The sequence below is a fragment of the Zosterops lateralis genome (assembly GCF_965231275.1).
Source record: "Zosterops lateralis genome assembly, chromosome: 3".
Taxonomy (NCBI): domain Eukaryota; kingdom Metazoa; phylum Chordata; class Aves; order Passeriformes; family Zosteropidae; genus Zosterops; species Zosterops lateralis.
Window position 1 is genome coordinate 60474057 of NC_139764.1, and position 21933 is coordinate 60495989.

The 21933-nt window shown below is 41.6% G+C and overlaps 1 protein-coding gene and 1 long non-coding RNA gene across 4 annotated transcripts in view; one reads left to right on the plus strand and one right to left on the minus strand.

The window, feature by feature from the left end:
- The window catches only part of LOC310907266, a 371251-nt gene extending 354830 nt beyond the window's left edge, over window positions 1-16421 (minus strand). The window contains exon 1 of the long non-coding RNA XR_014589576.1: window positions 16128-16421. This is a non-coding gene — a long non-coding RNA (uncharacterized lncRNA). The remainder of the gene's footprint in view (window positions 1-16127) is intronic.
- Window positions 11427-21933, plus strand: part of ECHDC1 (ethylmalonyl-CoA decarboxylase 1) — a 42556-nt gene continuing 32049 nt past the window's right edge. Inside the window, exons 1-2 of one of the 3 annotated variants that reach the window (XM_083857330.1) lie at window positions 11427-11548; window positions 19384-19605. In XM_083857330.1, coding sequence (XP_083713456.1) covers window positions 19386-19605 — 220 coding nt within the window. In that variant the 5' untranslated portion in view covers window positions 11427-11548; window positions 19384-19385. The other 2 variants (XM_083857329.1, XM_083857328.1) reach the window with 2 other exon arrangements.

Genomic DNA, 21933 nt, shown 5'->3' on the forward strand with positions numbered 1-21933 from the left:
TTTTCATTCTGAGTCTTAAAATAGCAACAACCTCCTATTTAATTTCTCTGGTAACTGTATGGAAGAGAGTAGAGCATTCCCTGGCATAGATCTGCAGAGCAAAAACTGAATTTCATTATGAGCAATTTCAAAATAACATCTGTTTTGACCGCTGCAGGATATTTTTTTTTCTCATTTCTCCCAAAAAACCCTGTCCATAATCAGGCCTTCTTACACTATCCTATTTGTTCCCACACAGGTTCCCATGTATGTGACTACTACGTTGGTCAGATCCCTCCATCTACTGTTTTGCAGCACCACAGATACACAGTGTCCATAAGCCTGAAATGCATTTTGTAGCTGCTGTGTGTTGGTGGAAGTCTGAGGTCATTAACTGAATACAGCTGAGTACACAGAGGAACTGGCCCCAACATTGCAGCTTGGAAAATCTCAGCTTAAAATGACAGATAGATGGGTTCTACACAAAAATGTTAGAAAATTGGCATTTTTTGATCACCTTCTGTGGTCAAACCACTTAGGCATAATGAGGATGTGGCTCACTAAGGGAAAAGCCAAGGCTGGGCTGAGGTAGTGCAGGTCAGGGTGGTGGAAGCAGCTGCTCAAACCATGGTCATTTTGCAAATCCCTCATAAAGTCAACTTTGTCAGAGTTACACAGCACCAGTTTCCCTGTGCTATTAATCAAAGTTGGTCACCTTGTCTATAGAATGCCTTGGAAAAGCAGTTCATGGCCAGCAGGCAGCTGATTCCTTCCCACAACTGGACTGGGAAATAGTCTCCTGCAAGGCATCTGAAAACACATTTCATGGAACACGTGTTGCAATACCATATCTCCAGTAAAATGGAGACATATCTGCTTCTATCTGATGACTGTGTCCATGCTTTTTCATAATTATGGTGATGCTGCCTGTCTGCGATGGTGTGAGTGGAGGCAGGCCAGCTGCAGGGGTGATACTGGATTTTTGGATCACAGAGATAGAGCTGGCAGGTCCTGTTCTGGCAGCTACAGCTGTACATAGGCTTTGTAGGGCAGTCACAATTTGCAGTTTGGGACACCATTGACTGAAGTTTAGGATATAGCATCACACATTCCTTGCTCACAGTGATATGCTTTAAAATGCTTGGTTTTATCCTTCTGTAACACAGCATTTTCAAGAAGGCACTTGGAGCTGGACACTGATTTCTAAACTCTGAGCCCAGGACAGAGGGAACTACCTTCATCTGACCACCTGACAAAACAAAGCTCGCATTTCACCCACTTATCCCCACACTGAGTGTAGCTATTTGAGAACTTGATTGGCAGATGTTTGAATCAAATGTACAGAGATAAAAAATGAAGAGATAAAAACTCCACTGGTTCTCTTGGCATTTATTCCCATGGTTAATTCCTCACTCCACCCCGTGCTTAAAAAACTGGTGTCTATTTTCTCACCTAAAAACACAAAGGGTTTCTCACATGATATTAACTGGTTCATATTAGTTCACATCATGACTTTTTCTCTGCTGGCATGAAGGAAGTGATACCTCCTCCTGGTGCAGGCATGAGGATGACAGAACTGAGCCAAGGTATAGGTGATGCACAGACCTCAGCCTGGCTTATGTGTGACTCCCCTGGTGCAGGCAACTGCTGCTGGCATGGGCTGCCTGCCTCCACCTGCTCAGCACCACCTGTCCCTAGGGACCTGCCTGTCAGTGCATGTGTGAATCACACTGTCTCTATGGCTTTCAAGTTCCCACGACTAAGAACAGCCCCTCGTCGCATTTTCCTCTAGAAAGTCAGTGTAGCACCTGAATGTGATACTAAAGGATGTGCCTGAACAGTAATTGTCTGTCTATTCTCAGAACCCACCCTTAACTCAAGAGAGTCTCAGGCTAAGGTCCTGCTGCTAAAGCTGCCATTCTTGTTTTATGCTGATGCAAGGCTGTGTAGAGTAAGTACCTCAAGATTATCAAAACACGCCAATATTTCAAAGAGCATGGTGAGGTCCAACTGGGCCAATATAATTTGTTGGCACACACATCCCTCTACCATCTATCTATCTATCTATCTATCTATCTATCTATCTATCTCTCTATCTATCTATCTATCTATCTATCATCTTTCTTTCTTTTCCAGCTGGGTCACTACGAAATGTTACATGCTAGAGAAATTAATCTTGGTCTTCTCACCCAAACTTCAGTAAATGGATTATGACCCCTGTCATACAGCTGTCACAGACAGGATGACACTTGGGCATTGATATATGACATAGACAGTGTCTACCTGTCAGCACAAGTCCTGGAGCTGAGATCACAAAAATCATGGCCACAGCAAGGGATCCTTTTGTTCTGTGCCGAAAGTGTTGACCAGACAATACCATCTTTGCAAGTAGATTTGATTATCTCCAGTCTTGGTGAGACCAAGGAAGCAATCTATGCACAACACCTCATCTGTCCTCTTCCTCTCATCTTCTTTTTTCTTTCTCTCCTGACACTTCCCTTCTGCTTTCACTGTATAAACTTGCCATTGTTATTAATGCCTTGCTCCTTGTTCCTTCCTGCTTTGACTTAATAAGGCAAGAAGAGAGGAGCAGCCCCCATGAAAGAAATAAATATTATTACTACACAGGGATGAAAACTACACTGTTCCTGGGCTGTAGGCTACTACATTGTCATTGTATTTCTGGGAGAGCCAGAAAAGTCAGCTAAAGTCCTTAAACTACCCATATCATGTAAGCTATAATATCCTGGAAAGTGTGCCAAGGAGTCCTGAATATCTTGGACAGATGTACCTGTTCCAGCAATAAATTTCTTCTCTGAGCTCATCCTGCTTGCAAGGTGACAGGGATGTGCAGTCCTTTGATGCAGTGCAGGCCTCAAGTGTGTAAGTGTGGTGTCAGAGGACAGCTATATTTACCTCAAATGCTGCCTGTGTAGGAAGCATTTCCCTGATGTGAACTGCTGTGGGCTACAAGTCTCCATGTATCGGACTGAGTGCACCTCAGAAGGGATCTCAGAGCAAAGGACTGTGCAAATAAAATGCCAAAAAAGACTGATATACTGGAGGACAGGGAAAGCATGATTTTTTTTATATACAAGAAATTTTGTCAGTTTATATTTCCAAACTTAAGTAAAATAATTGTGTGAGATTATCCACTTTTAATTTTTAAAGTTCGATTTACTCCTTTAGCGGTATTAAAAATGTGATTCAGATTCTTCAGATCTGAAGAATCCACGTAAATATGTACAATGTATGTGAGAACATCCCATTTTTTACTATGGTTTTTATCCTGAAAATTATACTGTCTGCACATCAGTTACTTGCCTTATATTTTCTGAACCCTTTGTTTTAAGTCAGCCAAGTCTGACAGGGTCTCCAGGTCTCAAAGGTTTTCAGATTCCTGCAAGTTCCAGATAAATCAGCTGAGTGGACTCAAATGAATTCCCCTTCCAGGGAAATTTAAGCAAAATATCTATTACTCCCTCTTTCCAGCATTGGTCACCCACTGCACCAGGAGGCAGTCAGCAAGTTTGTTGGAGTTTGCTGCCCCTGCCTTGGGGTGGCCAATGGGGAATGTTGTGCTGTTGCAAAGGAGTTAGATGAGCCACCAGGTAGGCATAAATCCACAGGAAATTACATCTCCTTACTTTTCTTGCTCATAGAAAAAAAAAACGTCCAGTCAGTCTCCAAGTCTCCTGGGCTTGGAGGGGGTAATGAATGTTGGTCTTGCTGTAGTCCATCATCCTTTCCCTCCATACAGCCCTAAATATACGTTATGATTAGTAAATTAATGGAATTTTTGTGCTGTTAGAACTAGTATTGATTCCACTCCAAAAGCAATATGAGGCACAGTAGTATATCAGGGACCTGAAATTCCCATGTGTTGGAAGGGCACAACAGGAAGAGGAATGAGCTCACATGGCAGCTAATACAGAAAAAAAAAAAATTGGAGAATCACTTCTAGTGTTTCCTACTTTTTATTTTTTATGTTTGATAAAAGAAGAGTGTGAAAAAAAGATCTCTTGAAATAAATGTTCCCAGGCTACTCTATTTTCTAGTGTAGAAGAGCTTATTCATATTGCCTTGTATTGACGACAGCTTTACAAGTTACAACAGGACCAATTTTTAGTGAAAGCATGGAAAAAGCCTTTATCTCTTCTGAGAAACCTTTGTGAGAAGCAGTGGCTCAGCCAGCAGTCAGTCCTGGTTCTCAGTCAGGGCAGAAACTGGAGCCAGGTGCTACTGCAGGGACCCACCAGTCAGCTGCCCTGGAGCCCACCAAAAGATGGGATCAGCCAGGCACCACTGCATTTTTGATGGAGTCTTTTTTTCCACCTTCCTCACAAAGATGGTAATTCAGCCTCTCTTTCACTTGGTAAAGGATTTGTTGTTGTAGCTGTTTGACGAACAGCTGAGATGCACCAGAGCAATACAGGAAGAGACCAAAGTGCTGTAGAGTGGCATAAATACATGTGAGTGCTAATGCTACCTAAAGGCGACTCTGACCTTGCTGTGATCCAGCAGTTGAAGACAGAGCCCACCCCATGCACTGTATCCAGACAAATTTCCTGGTTCACTTTTTCTCTGGTTGCCTAGTCCTTCCTCAATGACACTTGGAGCACAGTAGCTGTTCTGACACTTGCAAACTGTTGCAGCCAGATTGGGTGCCAGAGCCCCAGGCAGGATTTTAACGACCTTTTAACCACAGGGATTCAGGTGAGGCCACTACACCATGCAGCACCTTTGTGCCTAGTCTGTAGAAAGATCAGTTTGTGCTATTTTTGTTTGCAGTGGGTTTGGGGTTTTTTTGGTTTTGGGTTTTGTTTGTTTTTTTAATATGAGATTTTGCTTCCTACCCATCTCTTCCTGCTTGGATGAGAAACAGCAAATGGAATACTGCACAGCACACCACAGGGCCACAAATGTCTGATGACATTAAACAAACAACAATACCAATACCTAGTGTTAGAAAACACACTATAGAGAATGTCTGCTTAGTTATCCATCCCTCATTCTGTGAAGGGGAAGAGGAGGTAAAGGCAGGAGACTCCTCTTTATTACACACACACACACATACACAACTTGCCAGCTGCCCTTCGAGCTGATTGATGCTAACAAGTATAAAGAGAAGACCAACGGAAATCCTAAGCACCTCTGGAAATTATGACACGCTACCTCATCACCAGCTTTATAGGAACAGAAAAATAAATTTGTCTGGATTAAATAAATTATTAACTGTGATTAATTCACTTGATTCAGCAGTTAAAAGCTTGTACCTTTTGTTTTCTTGTAGTACATGTTGTTGAAGCACCAGAAAGCCGAAAGGAATTCTGTAATGATTCAGGCTTTTTGTTAATATTTCAAATCTTATTTTATTTTCACATGTATCCAAAAGGGAGCAAGAGAGATGATAAAATCGACAAAGTGTTCATTTCTTTATGCTATTTCCTGTCAGGATAGGCTGGCCATATTTTCAAATGTACTCTGCAGCAGTCCTGAAATAAAGCTGTCTGACTGTACAACCACATTATGCACAGGCAATGCAAGCACGAGCAGCCCTGCCCCAGGGACACAGTGTAAATTTACACTTATGCTGACTCCAGACTGCCGTCCCCCGGTTACCTTGGATAGTCCAGGGATTTTGCACCCCTGTTTCTTCAGGCCAGCTGGCAACATACACCTATCTAGATCAAGTCAAATAAAATAAGATTTAACTGCACCGCTAAAGAAAACAGCATGAACAATAGGGTGAGTCAAAGATATCAGTACTCCAGAGTTATTATTTGTGTTAGGTGTTACTTCAGGTTTTGTTTATTTATTTATTAAAAAAACCCCCAAACAAACATTTAACTGATGGGTTTGTATGCTGTTTGCCCTGTTACCTTGTGTTGACAGGGCAAAATGGGCCAGGACAAGAAACATTAGTACACAACGAAAATCTCTAGTGGTTTATTTAATTTCCAAATCTCTCTGCATTGGCTTTTAGCTTTGAACTAAACCACAAAAGCAGTAAATTTTGAAACTGTATAAAAGAACAATGGGTTAGAACTTTAGATCTGTACAGGATTATGCTTTCAATGAGGAGAAGTGCAGGGCCTGGTTAATGTTTAAAGGCTTTAAGAATAGTAGACATTTTTTTTTCTGTGAAAACAAAAAAATATATACAAACCCAGCTTTTTATAATAGTTAAAAAACACTGACATGTAGATACAAATTAATTTAGCCTAATTAACTACTTCAGAGACATGATCACAGCTATCAACTGTTCTTTAATATTATTAAAATATCCAGATTTAATACCATGAAATCTCAGGTGACACTCAGAAGTTTATTTTTTTTAATAACCTCTTTTACCATTACAGTATTTTCACGTGCTTTGTGCTTCTATTTAATGTTGGATACTAGAAGATAGAGCTCTAAGCTGGTCAACTTTCCCATATAAAGTCCAGTAGCCCTGGTGAACCCAGAGTCACAGGATTCAGCAGGCAGCTCTCCCCCAGCCCAGCTGACAACCTCATTATCCATCCTTTGAAATACTTCAGCTGTGGAAGTGATACTTATGTAACATGTACTTAAGAAAAATAAAACCATCTCTGCTCTTAAAGAGGAATGCTCTGCACCTCCTGCCACCACTTAATTCTCACAATTTCTTCTTTCTCTATAAATCTCTATGAACTAGAAAAATATCATGAGTGAAAAACAGTGATGACCAGGAAAGACTAAATAGAAACAAAATGGCAGATGAGAACAGGGAATAATGCTACCTTAAGGAGGCATCTAAAAATATTCCAGTTCTTCTCATTTAGCAACAATCATCACATCACAGCATTTTCCACTTTACCTGGAACCACCATCTCTTCATGTGAAAAGGGACATTAGAACAATGTATTAAACAAAACAAACATAAATTTAGTGTTTCTGTGACCAGCAACCATAGGAACTGGGAATCTGGCAGTGTGTCACCCAACACACCCCAGTGCTTGAAATGGCTGCAGGACCTGCCCCACCTTCTCATGGTCTCCATGCACAACAGTTGCTTCCCTGGCATGGCAGATACAGGGGATGCTTTCCAATGGCCAGGATTGAAGAGGTCAGTCCTGAATCAAGGATTTGTCTCTGCCATAGCTGCAGAGATGTAGCTGCTGTGAGGATGAAGGTGTTGCAATGGATGGTGTCTGCAGCAGTGTGCTCAGCCATGTGCTTGGTGGAAATGCAGGAATGCTAAAGGCTGAAATGTTCAGCCAGATCCCTGCACAGTTTCTCATACATGGACCTCCTGCAGAAGTATCTAGGCACAGAAGTGCCAATGTGGACCATTATTTCATGTTACAGCTACTGATAATAACTGGATCTGCTCTTCCAAAAGCTCTAATGCACTTGGAGGCAAGAAGGAATGCAGTTTGGCAGGCAGTGGGCCTGATTCAACCAACTGCTTATGTGTCATTGAAATCAATGGTGCTATTTAGGGGCTTAATTGCTTTGCTGACTCGAGGCCAAAGAGACAAAAAGCAAGATGGGTAAGCTGCAAAGCTTGAACACTTGCATCCTTTATCAATATTATGATTCTCCACAATAATTCACAGTTGTTCAGAAAAGTTTCAGAGGAAATACATGCCTTACTTTTTGGCTCTAACTTAGGAAACATTTTGGTGTACCATTATTCATGCAGATGGTGCCATTTTCTTAAGAACAGAAAGACACAAGTGAAGTGCCACAACAGGGTGTTTTTGCAGGTCAGAGCTGTATTTAATATCTACAGCATTTAAGCATTCCTACCAAGGTTATACAACTGCTAGAGACATCTGGACCTAATACTGAAATGTTCCTATTGCAATCTGTGTGTGCGTGAATATTCTCGTGCCAAAACATTTATTTAAAACTGTCTTTAAAAGAAAGAACAATAAGTTCAAGGAGTTATAATTTTTTTTCAGTTGTTTTTCTTACAATAACAAACACACCTCAGACAAATAAAAATTAACAGTTTCAATACCAGTGTTGAAATAATGCTTTTACTCACTGGGTAGTCAGTATCCATAAAGAATGGCTGCTTTTGCCCTAATTAATGCCCCATTTTCAGGAAAGGCTTTAATTAACATCTGACATTTAAGCAGCACTACAATGTGGTGTGCAATTATCACCTGGCCTACTTCGGTGTGATTCAAATGCTCTTGGACAAAAAGATGCTTTTTTTCCCCTGAAAGTTTTACAGAACAGAGTAGCAACAGAGACCTGAGGAAATTAAGTAAAGAAAGCCAGGTCTTCAAAGAGATTTAGGATGGAGTTTTCCAGTTTTCCAATTAAGCCCATTCCAGTTGCTGGCTGCCCCCTCAAAAGAGGGGGACCAACTCATGCACCTCTCAGTTTTGCTGCAGGCCATGTATTTCTAACCCACTTTCTCTCCCCAAATTGGCAAAGCCCCGAGTACCACTGGGAGGGTAAGAACTAATAATACAACTGAGCCCATTTGATAACTCAATGCTGCTAAAAGAGGATGGTCTTTTTCCTCTAGTTTCCCCTCCATCTTCTTTCCCCTGCTTTGTGTCCCACAGGCTCCACCAGCAGCAAGCAAAGCCAGTTCAGTTCCTGAGCCCTGGAATCAAAAGAGAAACCAGTTGCTGTGCTAAAAGAGTTTCCTGACAGTTTGGTGAGCTCAGCTGGCTCACTTGTGGTACTCGCTCCCAGGAAGGAGAAAGAAGGTGGGACCACCAGCTCCCAGAGGAACTGGGCTGGTATTTTGTCTTTTGTAATCAGATCTTATCTTGTGTAGGATGGTACACCACACACAAGCATGTTTTTGCACTGTATATATTTTCTATCAGAAAAGTAGTGTCTAATCAAATGACAGTGTTGGTGAAGTGAAAGGGGAGAGCATGTGGCAGGGACCTGATGCCCTTTTGGCTGGACTGAGGCTAAGTCCAGTTCAAGTTGCTTTATATAGCATGGAAACATGGAATGGTTTAGGTTGGAAAAGACCTTCAAGTCCATAGAGTCATACACTAATTTAAGTAACTATTAATGTTTAAATACCCAGTATTTGCTGGGTCACTGAGAGTGTGAGCAAGCACCAATCTGTGGCCATGCTGAACCTCTCTCCTGCTCTCTGGCCTGATGAATATTTCATTATGCCGTGCCAAGAGAAACAGCTTTTGGCAAGGGGGCCAGGGCTCCTTTCCCTCAGCTTCCCTAGAATACACCACAGCCTCCTGATCAGAGCACCTTCCCCAGAGAAATGAACTGGTTTGCTTTAGCAGAAGAGGGCATAGGTGACACTTTCCATGCTCTGCTACCAAGGCAGGTGTTTCTTTACCTCATCTTCCAGCCATGCCTTGCTGGAGCTCAGAGTCAGCTCTGTGGGAGGAGATCCTTAAACAACATGGACAGAGAACATAAAATCAACACATTGTGATAGGATGGTATGGAGCTACCATTGTGATAGGAGGGGTACTTGGGAAGAGCTGAGTTCTTTGCAGACACATCCAGTGACTGAATATTGTGCGAGAAGTAACACACTGGCAGCTTCGGTGCATGAATTGGAGGCTGGGCTGACAAACAAGTACTGATACAGTTGCAATTCTGAGGCACTCACAGATGACTGCCCTGTCCCCAGCCAGCCCCTAACAAAATCAAACCGAATGTAACTTGGTTACATGTGGGGCTGCATTTAGAAAGCTGCTGCAGCTCTGGGGTATTTCAGGTATCTGCAGTAAGGACAGGAGAGACAGCTGGGGTGGTAGTCTTGTTAGCTAACCTGATATAAATTGTCTCTTCTCATGAATCACAGCTGTCAGGCACCAATGGGATTTGGGAGCCTCTAGGGTGAAGCTGTAAGGAGAAACTGAATATCGTGATTTTAGATCCAGAAATCTAAATTTTAGAAATATTTTAGAAATTTAGGAATAGAACGCATATATCCACATTTTTCTGTGGGCCTAGTCTTTGGAGTATACTTTACACCATCCTTTAGCCTGCCACACTTCCACACAGAGCTGATGATATTTGCTTCCTAAAAACTACAGGCAAGGGACCCTTCATGAACTGAAGGGTTATGTGTTGATTAGTATCCAATAATTCCTGATATCTAAGCCCAGATCTGTCATCTATTTGTTCCATTGCTCTGAAAGGAGTTCGTAAAAATAGCACCCGGGAGCTCTGTATCTATTGGAATTCAATATTTCAGTCTGGCAGCCTTGGAACCAAGAGTGAAGCATTGCTCTTTTAGGCAGTACATAATCACCAGCTTCTGGGTGAGCTACAGGGAATGGGCACATTCTACATAATTCAGGTGGTGACCTGACTCTCCTAGGTCAGTACTGCTCCAGCAATGCAAGGAGAAAGTGTTATTGAAATCAGTTGAATTATTTGCAATAATAATAATGTGACTCTGCAGGATTGTACATTTTTTTTCTCTTTCTTTTTCCCTCTTACTGTACAGTCAAATATCCAGGGGACAAGTCACCATCCTGCTGAAAGTTACAGCTTGTCTGGTCTTTAATGTCTGTTTTCAAAGATGATCTCATTCACCTCTTCGTTTTCCTACAGTCCTCATTCTTCACTCTGAGTGCATCATAGTCTTTTTATCATGTCCTGTATGATGCAAGGCAATAAAACCAAGAATGAAACAAACCGGTTTATGGATCTGCCGGTCGGGTTTGTGCTGCTTCCACCAAGCGCTGCTAGGTGGCAACATCCTACCTGGAAAACCACGGGCTTCCCGGCGCCTTCTCCCTCCTCTGCTTCCGACCGGGCTGGGACGTGTCTGGGCATCGCCCCGCTCCCAAAGGGAACAAGCCCTTGGAGCAGGACCTGGTGAGAGCTGCGTCCCTCACACAGCTCTTTACTGAGCTTTTCCAAACATAACTGAAGGGCTGAATCCTACTAGAAAAATTCTTTGTGAACCCAAGAGGAAAAATAAGAGGCAAGCCTGCTTGTTGCAGAGTGTTGTAAAAAGGAAATGTATCCTTCTATGGTATAAAGATAGCACTGCCTGGGACCAGACTATTTCATAGTCTCGATTCTCTGAACAATGCAAAGTTGAAAGTATCTGTTCAGCATGAAAAGCTTTTGTTTTTCCACATAAATGATTAATTAAAATCCCCTACATATTCAATCATAATTTTTAATGAACTAGGCCAACTTTGGAACATTTGTATTGACAGTTGGGTAGAAAAACAGCTTTAATAAAGATGGAGAAGACGTATTTCCAAATACATTTTTCAGTCATGCTACAAATACCTAAAATTGAGTCATCAATTGATGATGACATCACATCATATGTACGTGTCTCAACAAGGACACAAAAAGAAAGTCTGGCTCATATTTGCATATTGCTTTCAACATGCAAAGTACTAAGTGATCTTCGCTGAAATAATTTATTTCCCTTGGCCTGGCCGCCGGCGGAATGGAGGGCCGGGCTGTGTGTGACCGTGCGGTTTTATGGCAGCCTCGGCTTTACACAAGTGCAGTTCACGCCAGGGCAGCTCGCTCAGAGCCGGGCACAGGGGAGCGGCACCTCGGCCGGGGAGGCACAGGGAACAGGACAGCTGGGAAGAGCTCCCACCTAGGCTGACAGGTAAATTAGGCCCAAGTCTCTCCTTCTGGCGATGTGGAAGGGAGGGGACACCTCTCCTGCCCGGCACAGCCCCGGCACAGCCAGTGGGGCCTCGCTCCAGGCCGGATCCTCCGGCAGCGATTCCTGACCTGACCTGAGGGGAGACCTCGGCCCGAGAGAGGGGAGAAACGAGGATCTTTAATTGCCCTGGCTTGGATAGAAACACAGGGCTCGGTTTTTAGAGATGGAGTCTATCGGTGCAGAAAACAACAATGACGACCTGCTTATGTAGTATTTAACAGCTTTGGAGCTGACAAGAATCGTCTGCTTCAAAACTGCTTGAATTCAGGCAGAGTTCTCTGTGCTTGGGGTCTTCTCTCCATGGATGCGGTACCAAGACCTCTCCTGCCGACCCCAAGTCAGCCCCGATCTCCCGGGGCCTCCATAGGCCTTTAATCCCCTGGCCCGGCACTGCCCCGACACCTCCGCGCCCGGGGCTCGGGCGGGCGGGCCCGGAGGCCGCGGCAGCGGTTCCCGGCGGGGCCCTTTTCCGGCGGCACCGCCCGCCCCCGCTGCTCCGCCACCGCCGGGCCCAGGTCAGTGCTGGGCCCGGGTCCGTGCTGTCCCGGTTCCTGTCCCGGCCGCCCGCCCGCGGCCCTTCGGGGAAGCGGGGCTCTGAGGGGAACGGGGCTGCGGGGCCACGACAGCGCCCGGGGGAGGGGCAGGCGCGGTCTCCGCGAGGCCTCGGGGCGCCCGGGGTGTCTTTATCGGTGCTGGAGAGGTCGGCGCTGCTTCTGCTTAGCCCTGACACCTCGAGTTTCGCTTTGGGAACAGCCGCTCATCGCCCACTTTTTTTTTTTTTTTTTTTTTTTTTTTTTTTTTTTTTTTTTTTTTTTTTTTAATATATATAGAATAACGGTGTCAGAAAAGCTTCCCTAGGTCAGATCAGGTCCAACAGTGCCCCGGTCGGGGTTTTGGCATGGCAGGTTGGCAGCGAGAAATGTCTGCTGGGGAAGTGGTTTCCATCCCTCGATCCCTTGAGTTCCTCACGTTCTTCCCAGGGCGATGGCGTGCAGGGAGATTGCCGTTGCTTCCTGAAATTCAGTGTGTGGAGCCGAGGAAACTGCTGACAGGCTCTCCTGGTGTGGTGTGTGATGTTACTGAAAGTTAGCTCCCAGTGCTGGCACAGGGGGACAGGGCAATCGTGGCTGCGTGGCCAGTTCAGACCTTGGGATATAGTTACAGAATCACAGAATGTGTAGGTTGGAAGACACCTTCAAGTTTTGGTGTTGCTTTCGGAAGGAGCATTTATGAGTGGTGGTGGTAAGGAGAGAATTAAGTGGAATTCAGAATACTTCTTGACTACAAAAGTTACGTTTTTCAAGGCAACCATTGGGAAAGCATCAGTATTTGTGGTTACAGCTGGAATCGAATCCATGCTTTTATGGTTCAGGATTTGTTGACTGAAAGGCAAATGGTGGCTTGGTTGTGGTTGTTTCCCCTGTGAAGTTGTGCATCTGCTCTTCTTAAAGGTCTCTAAAACACACCTAGTAGACAGTGAACTTAAAAGAGTTTTCTGTCACTGTTAGAAAAGCTCCTTTGATGACAGGTGGGAACAGAACCACTTCGGATCAAAGCATTAAAAAATAAAGGGAGTGCTTTCTGTAGAAGATAACAGATTCTTGCCCTCTGCCGTGAAACTCAAAATCTTTTACTCACCATGGGACCAAAATCAAATGTTTTTAGGTAGTGTCATCTGTATTTATGGAAAGGCTTCCTTTGTCAGCCTGTTTTGGATCCTTAAATGCCATTATTTTTCTGTGGACTTCAGTATGTTTCTTTGTGATTTGTTTACTATTCTTCAAAATAATTAAAATGTGATAGGGGTAGAAAGACAGTTCACATCTAAACTCTGCCTACAGGGATCAGTAAAAAAATACAAAACTAAACAAAGAACAAATAGTTTGGGAAGCCATAGCTTGCTACGCCCAGAATTGGGCTGCTCAGAAATAATGAAAATAACATTTAAAAAAAGAGAGATAAAGGCAGAAATAAGGTGTAAATGGTCAGCCAGCTTAAACTGAAACTACAAACAAGGGTTTATTTTACTTACAGTGTTAAAAGGTTTTTATTTCCCCGAGTTAGTTTTTATTTCCCATCCACATTATTTATATGCCATTTTAGTTAGTTGATTTGGACATGTTCTCACTTGTTCTCAGCTTCTGGATGGATAAACATTGTTTCTAATGCTGATATCTAGAAAGTAGGAGGCCCAAATCTTTTGTTCTCTCAGCAGTAATATAGAGGCTAAAAAATTGCCCTTTAATATACCAGCTACTTTAAAAGCCTGTTTTTAGAGGAGTCGTAAGGCTTTTAAAGTAACTTGATAAATTAGAGGGACTTTTGATCCCATCAGATTTGTTTACAGTGTGGGTACCAGAGACAATGTACTAAAAATTTGAACAGGGCTCAGCAAGTTTGAAAGCCATGACATTTTAAGAAAGGCATGAGGGATCACTGCCCTGGCTGGAGAGGCAGAATCTCCTCAGCTCCCCGGCTTTGTTGAGTTTCTGTGTTTGCATGTCATGTTTTGTCAGTAGGTTTTCTGCTGCTGATCCCTTAGCATGCTTATGATCTGCTCACTGCTTGCTTTCAGCAGTGAGGAAGCCAGCTGGGGAAGTGATTGCCCTCAGCTTCCTTCACCTGGTAATTGTAATTATAATTATAAGAGTGGGAGAACCTGTTGGACAAAGTGTTGAAGTTAACCTGACCCAGGCATCATGGAAGGAAAGTGGAGAGTGGAAAGTGGATGAAGTAGGTGGAGGGTTCTGTAACCTTCAGGTCAGAGGTGGTGACAAGCAACTGGCAACAGAAGAATCCTGTATGTGTCGTCCGTCCCTACTACATCTTTCTTGTGTCTGAAGGCAGGGTCTAGTGACCAAGCTGGCCTCCCTTTGTTTTTGAATCTCTTCTCTTTGTCTAACATCAGAATTAATTTTCTTTTTTTTTTTATTCTCCATAATCACCCACCAGCCCACTGTCCAGGGTTACAATCAATCAGTTGTTGTTTCCACTCATTTTCAACCTACTTTTTTTTTTTTTTTTTTTTTTTTTTTTTTTCACTACAAATGGGCTATTTTCATGCTTTGTCTCTCCATCACTCTGCCTTTTCATCTGCTTTCATGCTATAGGGACAGTTGTGCCAACCCTCAGTATTGGGCCACTTGCTTTTCATTGATTGGGCACTGCAAGACCCTGGCGAGGCATCTGCCAGTCATGGTCACTGCTCCCTAGTACAGGTGAATGCCTTCTAAAGTGACTGATAAGCCCCCCACACAGGGTTGAGTTGTGTGTCATCATCATCCTCAGTTCACATCTTCTAACCCTTCTTCCCTGTCTTTGCACTTCTGTGCTTGTTGTTGAAATTGCAGCTGCCAAAGGTCTTCATCAAGTCAGTTCCTCTTGTTCTTCTTGACCAAGTGCCCTTGATGCCTTTGGTATCATCACAAAAGTGCCTAGTTGTTTTTTTTTAAATGCCATTTGAATATTTTCTCCTCCCTGAGATGTATTTTGTGGATTTTGTGTATTGAATCCCTTTATTTCTGTTATGCTTAATCTCAGTATGCCTTCATCCAAATCCAGAAATTCAGTTGATGGGTTTTTTTTCCAGTATCCATATCTGCACATCACACCTATCACATCCTGCCCCAGATGAAAGGGCCTGCTTATTTCTCTGATGTATTGAAAACAAATCCCTGCATCTTTTTTTCTCATTTTCTTTTTTTTCCTGACTTGTGTCAATAATTCAGGCACCATTTTTGAACTCGAGCTTTCCTTGCTCATGTATTTTAACTTGCTGATTTAACTTGGTGTGTAGTACAGTGTTTCTTTTTTGATCATACAGCTCCTAAGATTTAGTTCTCTGGTTTGTCTTTGTTCTACCCTTTCCTCTAGAAAGTTGCTACTTACAGCAACTTTGGCCAGATACCTTTATGTTCAGTGACAGTTGCACCTGGCAGCATTGCTGGAGGATACTGTCTGGTACATCGTATGTTACAACACAAATTTGGGTTGCAACAGAGTAGTGGTAAATGGGCAAATACCCTTGTTCAAGACTTACTAATTTCCCAAAGGATCTACTCAGGTAGGGAGTATTGATGTTGGTGTCCCTATTATTATTATGTTTTATTAACATTGTGAGGTCTGAATTTTACCTAGGCAGTTACCAGGGGCTGTCAGAAGGCCTCTGATGCATCTGTGTGCACAAAAGTACAGAGATTGTGAGTGCCTGCATGTACATACAGGGGCTGCTCTTGTAGATACATGTGCTGCTCTTGCATAATGTGTGTCAGTCTTTGTACTGAAGTGCTGGCATTTGATGTGTTTGTATGAACCCACAGTCTGCTACCCCACAGGCAAGGGTGTTACAAAATCACTTGAATGCCAAATGGGATTTAAAGTGTTGTTTTATAAGAGGTGCAATAACTGTGGTATGAACAACTATTGATGTCCATAGTGTTGGCTTCTCTCTTAGTTGTCACCAGTGATATATAAAGCTGTAGAACTTAAAACATATGAAAGATGCTCTTTGCCCACTTACTCCTGTACTGTCAGGTTTGTTTGTTGGTTTGGTGGTTTTTTTTTTTTTTTTTTTTTTTTTTTTTTTTTTTTTTTTTTTTTTTTTTTTTTTTTTGTTTTTTTTTTTTTTTTGTAGGAACTGTGCATAAACTACCTTTGCTACAGATGCTAATGGGTGTAGCATGTTCCCTTCTTATGATTAGACTAAGACTAGATTTCTGTAAGTATGTATAAATAGATGTGATTATGTTAAACTGAAAATCTGAAAATTTTGGTGTTATTGAATATCTCTTGGCTGGTCCTACAACATCGTAAGTGTTACTGCAACATCTTTCTTTCACTGCTTTCATGCAAAATAAAGAAATAATCAGTCTCAGTCATGCAGTGGATTGTGAGTGCTCCGTATTGATTGAAATTTTGGATGTTGTTTGTCAGATATCAGCAAAAATCCCTTTAGACTGAGAGAGCTCTAGCTCTTCTTATTATGCTTTTCCTGAGTGGTTAGCTCAGTCAGACTGAACTGTTAAAACAATCTTATTTTTATTAAAAAATAATATTGGGCACTGACCGGTGCTGTAGGAGATGATTGTAAAGAAAATAATTCAAAGATTATACCTTGCATGAGTCATTAATCATGAGTCACGATCAGCAGGCAGCGGTGTCCAATTTGTTTTCCAATCCCGCACTTGCTGCTGTTCTTTATTACCATAGTGATAATATTAAAGAGCTGTTAATGCATATAACCACGCAGTTGAAAATGACAGGCTCTTTTTTCATTGGAATAAAATTTCCATATCTTAAGTCTGTTTTGCTCAGTATATTTCTTGTCATGAGAAATTCAGTGGTGTATAAAAGTCGTGAAAGAAGTTTATCATCAAGTGGTTAAGTTAGCAGAACAGCCTTTTTTCCTCGCTTCTCTTTGCTTTCGAGCCAGTCTGGGGCTTCCTAGAGAATTCCAGCTAGTCTGTTTTCGTATGAGAACTGGAGGCACTTTGTAATCATTAAAAATTGGGAGCTGATTGTTCAAGGTCTGCTTTACAAGAAAGGACTGCATTGTCCATGTATTTAATGTTTAGTCTCTGCTGAGCAAAAACTAGTAGCTGGATGGAAAGTTTTATTGCATTATAATATGCAGAGGAATGACTACTGAGGTTTTAGAGAAAAGAGAAGGCTGTCTCTCTCTTGAGAGCCTGAATATAAAAAGAACCAATTAGGAGAAATGAGCTTTAGAAACCCATTTTCACTCTTTAAATAAAATTTTAAAAGCTCTACAAGGTGGAAGCTGAAGTGTTTCAGACTATTAGAATGTGCATAGATGGAGAGTGTTTGGGTGTAACAGCAGTCAGGGAATGTTTTTTATGGAGTAATGAATCTTCTATGCAATTAGATTTTAAACTTGATTAAATTTTGTAATTAGTTTTATTAGCTTACACTTTGGAAAAGTTCATCATGACAGATTAAAGCCTTGTTTGTCAACAGGTATTAAAAAAATCATCCCTTTACAATTTCTCATGTAGGTGATTTTATAATGCATAGATTTGTGTAGGCCTTACCAGTTTCTTTGTGTTGAGCCTGTGGGATCCTGTTGTATTGGTGGGTGCAATTTGGCAGGACAGGTATGAATCTACTGGCATAGATGGCTCAATTCACAGCTGCCTGGTATTGCTGCACGTTCCTTTGCATCCCATAGTGTGGTTTGCTCTGCAAACTCCTCCCTTTGAATGAGGACTGTACCTGCACCAACAGAAGCATTTTCAAGTTTAGTGTAGGATGATACAGCCGCTGAAAGATAAGTGTTCACCTGACAGGGCTGTTCACTTGTTTCATTAGGAGCTAATTGTGTGTGGTTTTTAATGTGCATTTATTTGATCATGTGTAAATAATAAAGGTTTTTTAAAATGTTGAATCTGTAAACTGTAAGATACCCTGAACAGAACATACAATATAGCTGTCACCAAATTCTGTCTCAGTGAATCTGCTTGTGTTCTGACTTCACCTTAGAAAAACTTTCCAACCGCTGCTTGCCAATTTTGAAAGTATCTTGTTTCTGGCAAATATGATTCAGAAAAAGAAGGTCTGGTCTTTTCCCAGTTATCAAAAAAAATGAGCATCTACCATGTCTTCTGAATGGCCAGGCCCATTAAAAAGTAGGTTGGGGCAAAGATAGGACTACTCTATCAAATTGCAAAATAACAGGCCTTTTTTTTTCTTCCCATGTCCTGTGGGAGTTCTTTTGATTCCCATTCTGACTGGTTTCTGAGATGACTTTATTTCTAGATCAGCTGTTTCCAATTCAGGTTTTAATCAGTTTCTTCCAGGTCACTTGTAAACCACTTTCTCCATTTCTAAAGGAAATAAATTAAGGCAGAGATGCAGATCAAGTGTAATATATGATAATTACTTTCTTGTTATTTCCTGATCTACAGTCCTACACTGTAGAGTAGAAATAGCAGAGGAATAAGCCCTGGGTATGCTGGTACACAGAAATAGTTTACAAGTGTTATTACCAGTATAAGAGGCAACTATGGCAGTCAATGCATAATAATGTTGCACACTTCTCATCCTTTGGAGCACTGCACAGATTCTGTGTCCAAATGAGGTCAACTCAAAGTGCTACTGGGATGACTGGGAAAAGCACAGAGCAGTCAGGGGCTAGGCAGACTAATTAGTTTTAAGGTGGGGTGTGACAACTGTGTTAATGGAATTAGGTGATGGGGAACAGACTTCAATATAAGAATGATCTTCAGTTCTTAATTTTTAAGTATTTCTCTTGGGAAGGTCTTGCTCTAATAGCTGCTTACAGAAAAGCAGGACGTCCAGATCTTGAAAGCTGTGGGATTTGATAGGATTTTTCCTCCATTACAGGTGTGGTGTTTGGGGGTCTTGGTATTTTTTTAGAGGGAAGGGTGAGGGAAGGTTTGGAAGATTAATACAGAGTAAATTGGTCTAGTAGAATATGTGTGAGTCTTACTGTAGTTCTTGAGCATCTTTTATGTTCTGCACACAAATTCTCTTTTGGTAAATTTTACAAGGAAATCTTTTAAAAAGTGCTAATATCTGTGTTAACTACTAAAATCACTCCATAAAACTCCTTCTCTTTACTTTGTGGGTAGGTTCAAACCAAGAATTTTGCAAATATAATTTGCAGTAATTTCTGTTACTTTTGTATCACCTTTATATTAGTTTCTGTTCTCATACTTCCCTCTTTCTCAGATGGCTGCAGTGGATTTCAAAGAAAATTTCCTGATTTTTTTTCCCCTCACTCTGTGTATTTCCAGAAATGGCCCTTGCTCTGTGGAAGAACTTACTTCAGACTGCAAAGAAAAGGATACTACAACAGAGAAGGTTGTCGCTGTATAATGGTGCTCATGGCTATGAGGAAGAATTGATTAAGAAGAAACTTCAGCAGTTTTCTGGTGGATCCATCAACCTTTCCAAAGAAGACAATGGCATTGGAATACTTACTTTGAATAACCCAAAGCTAATGAATGCCTTTACAGGTATCAATTAGTTGATGGGATTGCTGATTGGTTTTGGTTTTTCTCTTGTTCGGTTACCCATTTTGATATTTTGCCTAAAGAAAGTGATACACTCTGCCTTACTCTGCCTTAGTTAAATGAATAAATATGTGTTTTATTCAGATGTGCAGCAAATGTCTCCAGTTTTGCATAGTAACTTTGCTATGAATGTCATAAAAATCTTAAGAAATTCTCAATGACAAGGGGACTGTCTTGCAGAATGTGCTTCTCTCTGTGTTAAGTGTTAGCACAATTCTGCCACTGAGCTCTTTCTTGCATCTTCCCTCATTTTGTCATCAGTGCTCTGGAATATGAAAGGCATTTTTGTGGGCATGAGAAGATGCCACCTCTCTTTTGTACATGATGTAGAAAGAGAGACTGAGTTTACTTCTTGCTTCTTTACCTAAAGCCTTCCCTGTACCTGAATCTTCTGTGGTTTGATAATTTCCACTCACTCAAACTGGCTTCCATTTCTTCTTCATTTGCCTTATGTCTTAAATATCAGTAACTGGTTAATTAACGATCAGATGAGCTGGGTATTCTCAGCTGTTGCAGGCCAGTGATCTATTTAATATGCTTTTACACTGGAGAATACTTAGCTGTCAAAAGCAAGTGCCCTATTTTATTAATCTTGTATTATGAGAGGTTTTTGTTTTCCAAGTTGAATATATTTGCTGTCTTTTCTTAATTATCTAAATTATTCCAATTTATGCCTCTCTTCAGATATGAGTGGCGCGGGTTTGGGGTGTGAATCTGGTTGAGTTGGAGCTGTGCCTAAGCCTTTACTGCAAGAACGTTTTTATCTGTTAATCTTTTGAAGTGGACACATTTGTGTCATCATGCTAATTTCTTTGTTGCTGTTCTGTCTTCCTGCCCGGTTCTCACTGTTCTTTTGCTGTGAGCAAACATTTTGCAACACACTAGCAAAGTATGCCCTTTACATGCAGGCTGTCAATCTACTCTTTCCACTAGTGATTGTTAGCTGAAAGGAGCCTAAGAGAGCAGCAGGACTGGTGGTAATGAACCTAGATGTTTCTGCATTCTCTTTTGTTTCACTTAAAAAACTCATGTATAAAATCATTACCTAACTTAAGAAGTTGTAGCTAAAAGATGTTAGCATAGAAGTTGTCCTTCTGCATGCCTCCCTGTCAGAATATGTGCTGTTATACAATCATAATTGCATAGTTGTTTCTCCTTTCTCTACAGATTGCTTTCTATTTTTTGACTCAAAACAGAACTGTGCAGTGTACACCTTGTATACTGTGTGCTTTTAGCTTATTTATTGTGGAAGTTGAAAGGGGCATGAGAATTGAGCTGTAACAGCAAAAGGAGAGAGCAGACTAGGTTTTTCTTCTCTTTGAAGATCAGGAGTAATAAAAGTCAAATTGCTAAAACCAGACTTTCATAGAAATTTGCAAATATGTTCACTGTTCTCTATGTTCTTGGCAGGAGGGGCTGAGAAATGATTGGTGGCAGTGCTGAGCAGGTGCAGCTGCCATTTAGGCAACTGATAGCTGTTATTTGCCTATACAGCCTTCTCTGTAATGTTAATGTGCTGAAATCATATCACACATCTGGAGTCAAGTACCCAAAATTAGCATTTTCTCTCTGGCTCAGTTAGTTGTCTGCAAAATAATCTCTTCTCTCCTCACAGGACTGCTGTGAAAATAACTTATTAGTGTATGTCAATTAGATGCTCTAGTAGCAAAGAGGAGCTACAAAAACCACTGAGGAAATGAATAGCTTTTTTGTTGTAGATCCTCATTAGCATATAACAAATGAGCCGTGGGATCAGGCAGTTCTGTTTTACAGCAGCGTGTAGAGCCCTGTAGAGAGCTGTACTCCATTTTGCTAGGCAATAGCCACAAAAAATTGCTCTGGAAAATCTTACTGTCTGTTCAAGAGATGCTGCTTCTTTGTCTTGTACACCTCTGCTAGAGACTTTTGTTTTTATGGGAGGGAGAGTAGAAGCAAAATCAGTCTGGGCCCTTCACTGCTGCGGTGAATGGTATGGCATTTTAATTTTTACTGATCTTAATTTCATTTTTAACATTATTGTCTGTAAAATGCAGTTGCTGAGAAACTACCAGGAACTTAATCCTTTGCCTTCAAATAATACTCTTCAAGGGGCAGGATTTGGTATGCTACTCCTGAATTGCCTCAGAAGAACCTGATTGACTTCATCAGCCAGAGCCTGTAGATTCAGCTACCTCCCCATCAAATTCTGTTGATTCGGTGTCTCAGAGCTTCTGAATAGTGGCAAATGTGAATTTATATATCCGTGCATGCTCCCTCTAGAAAGCTGCAAAA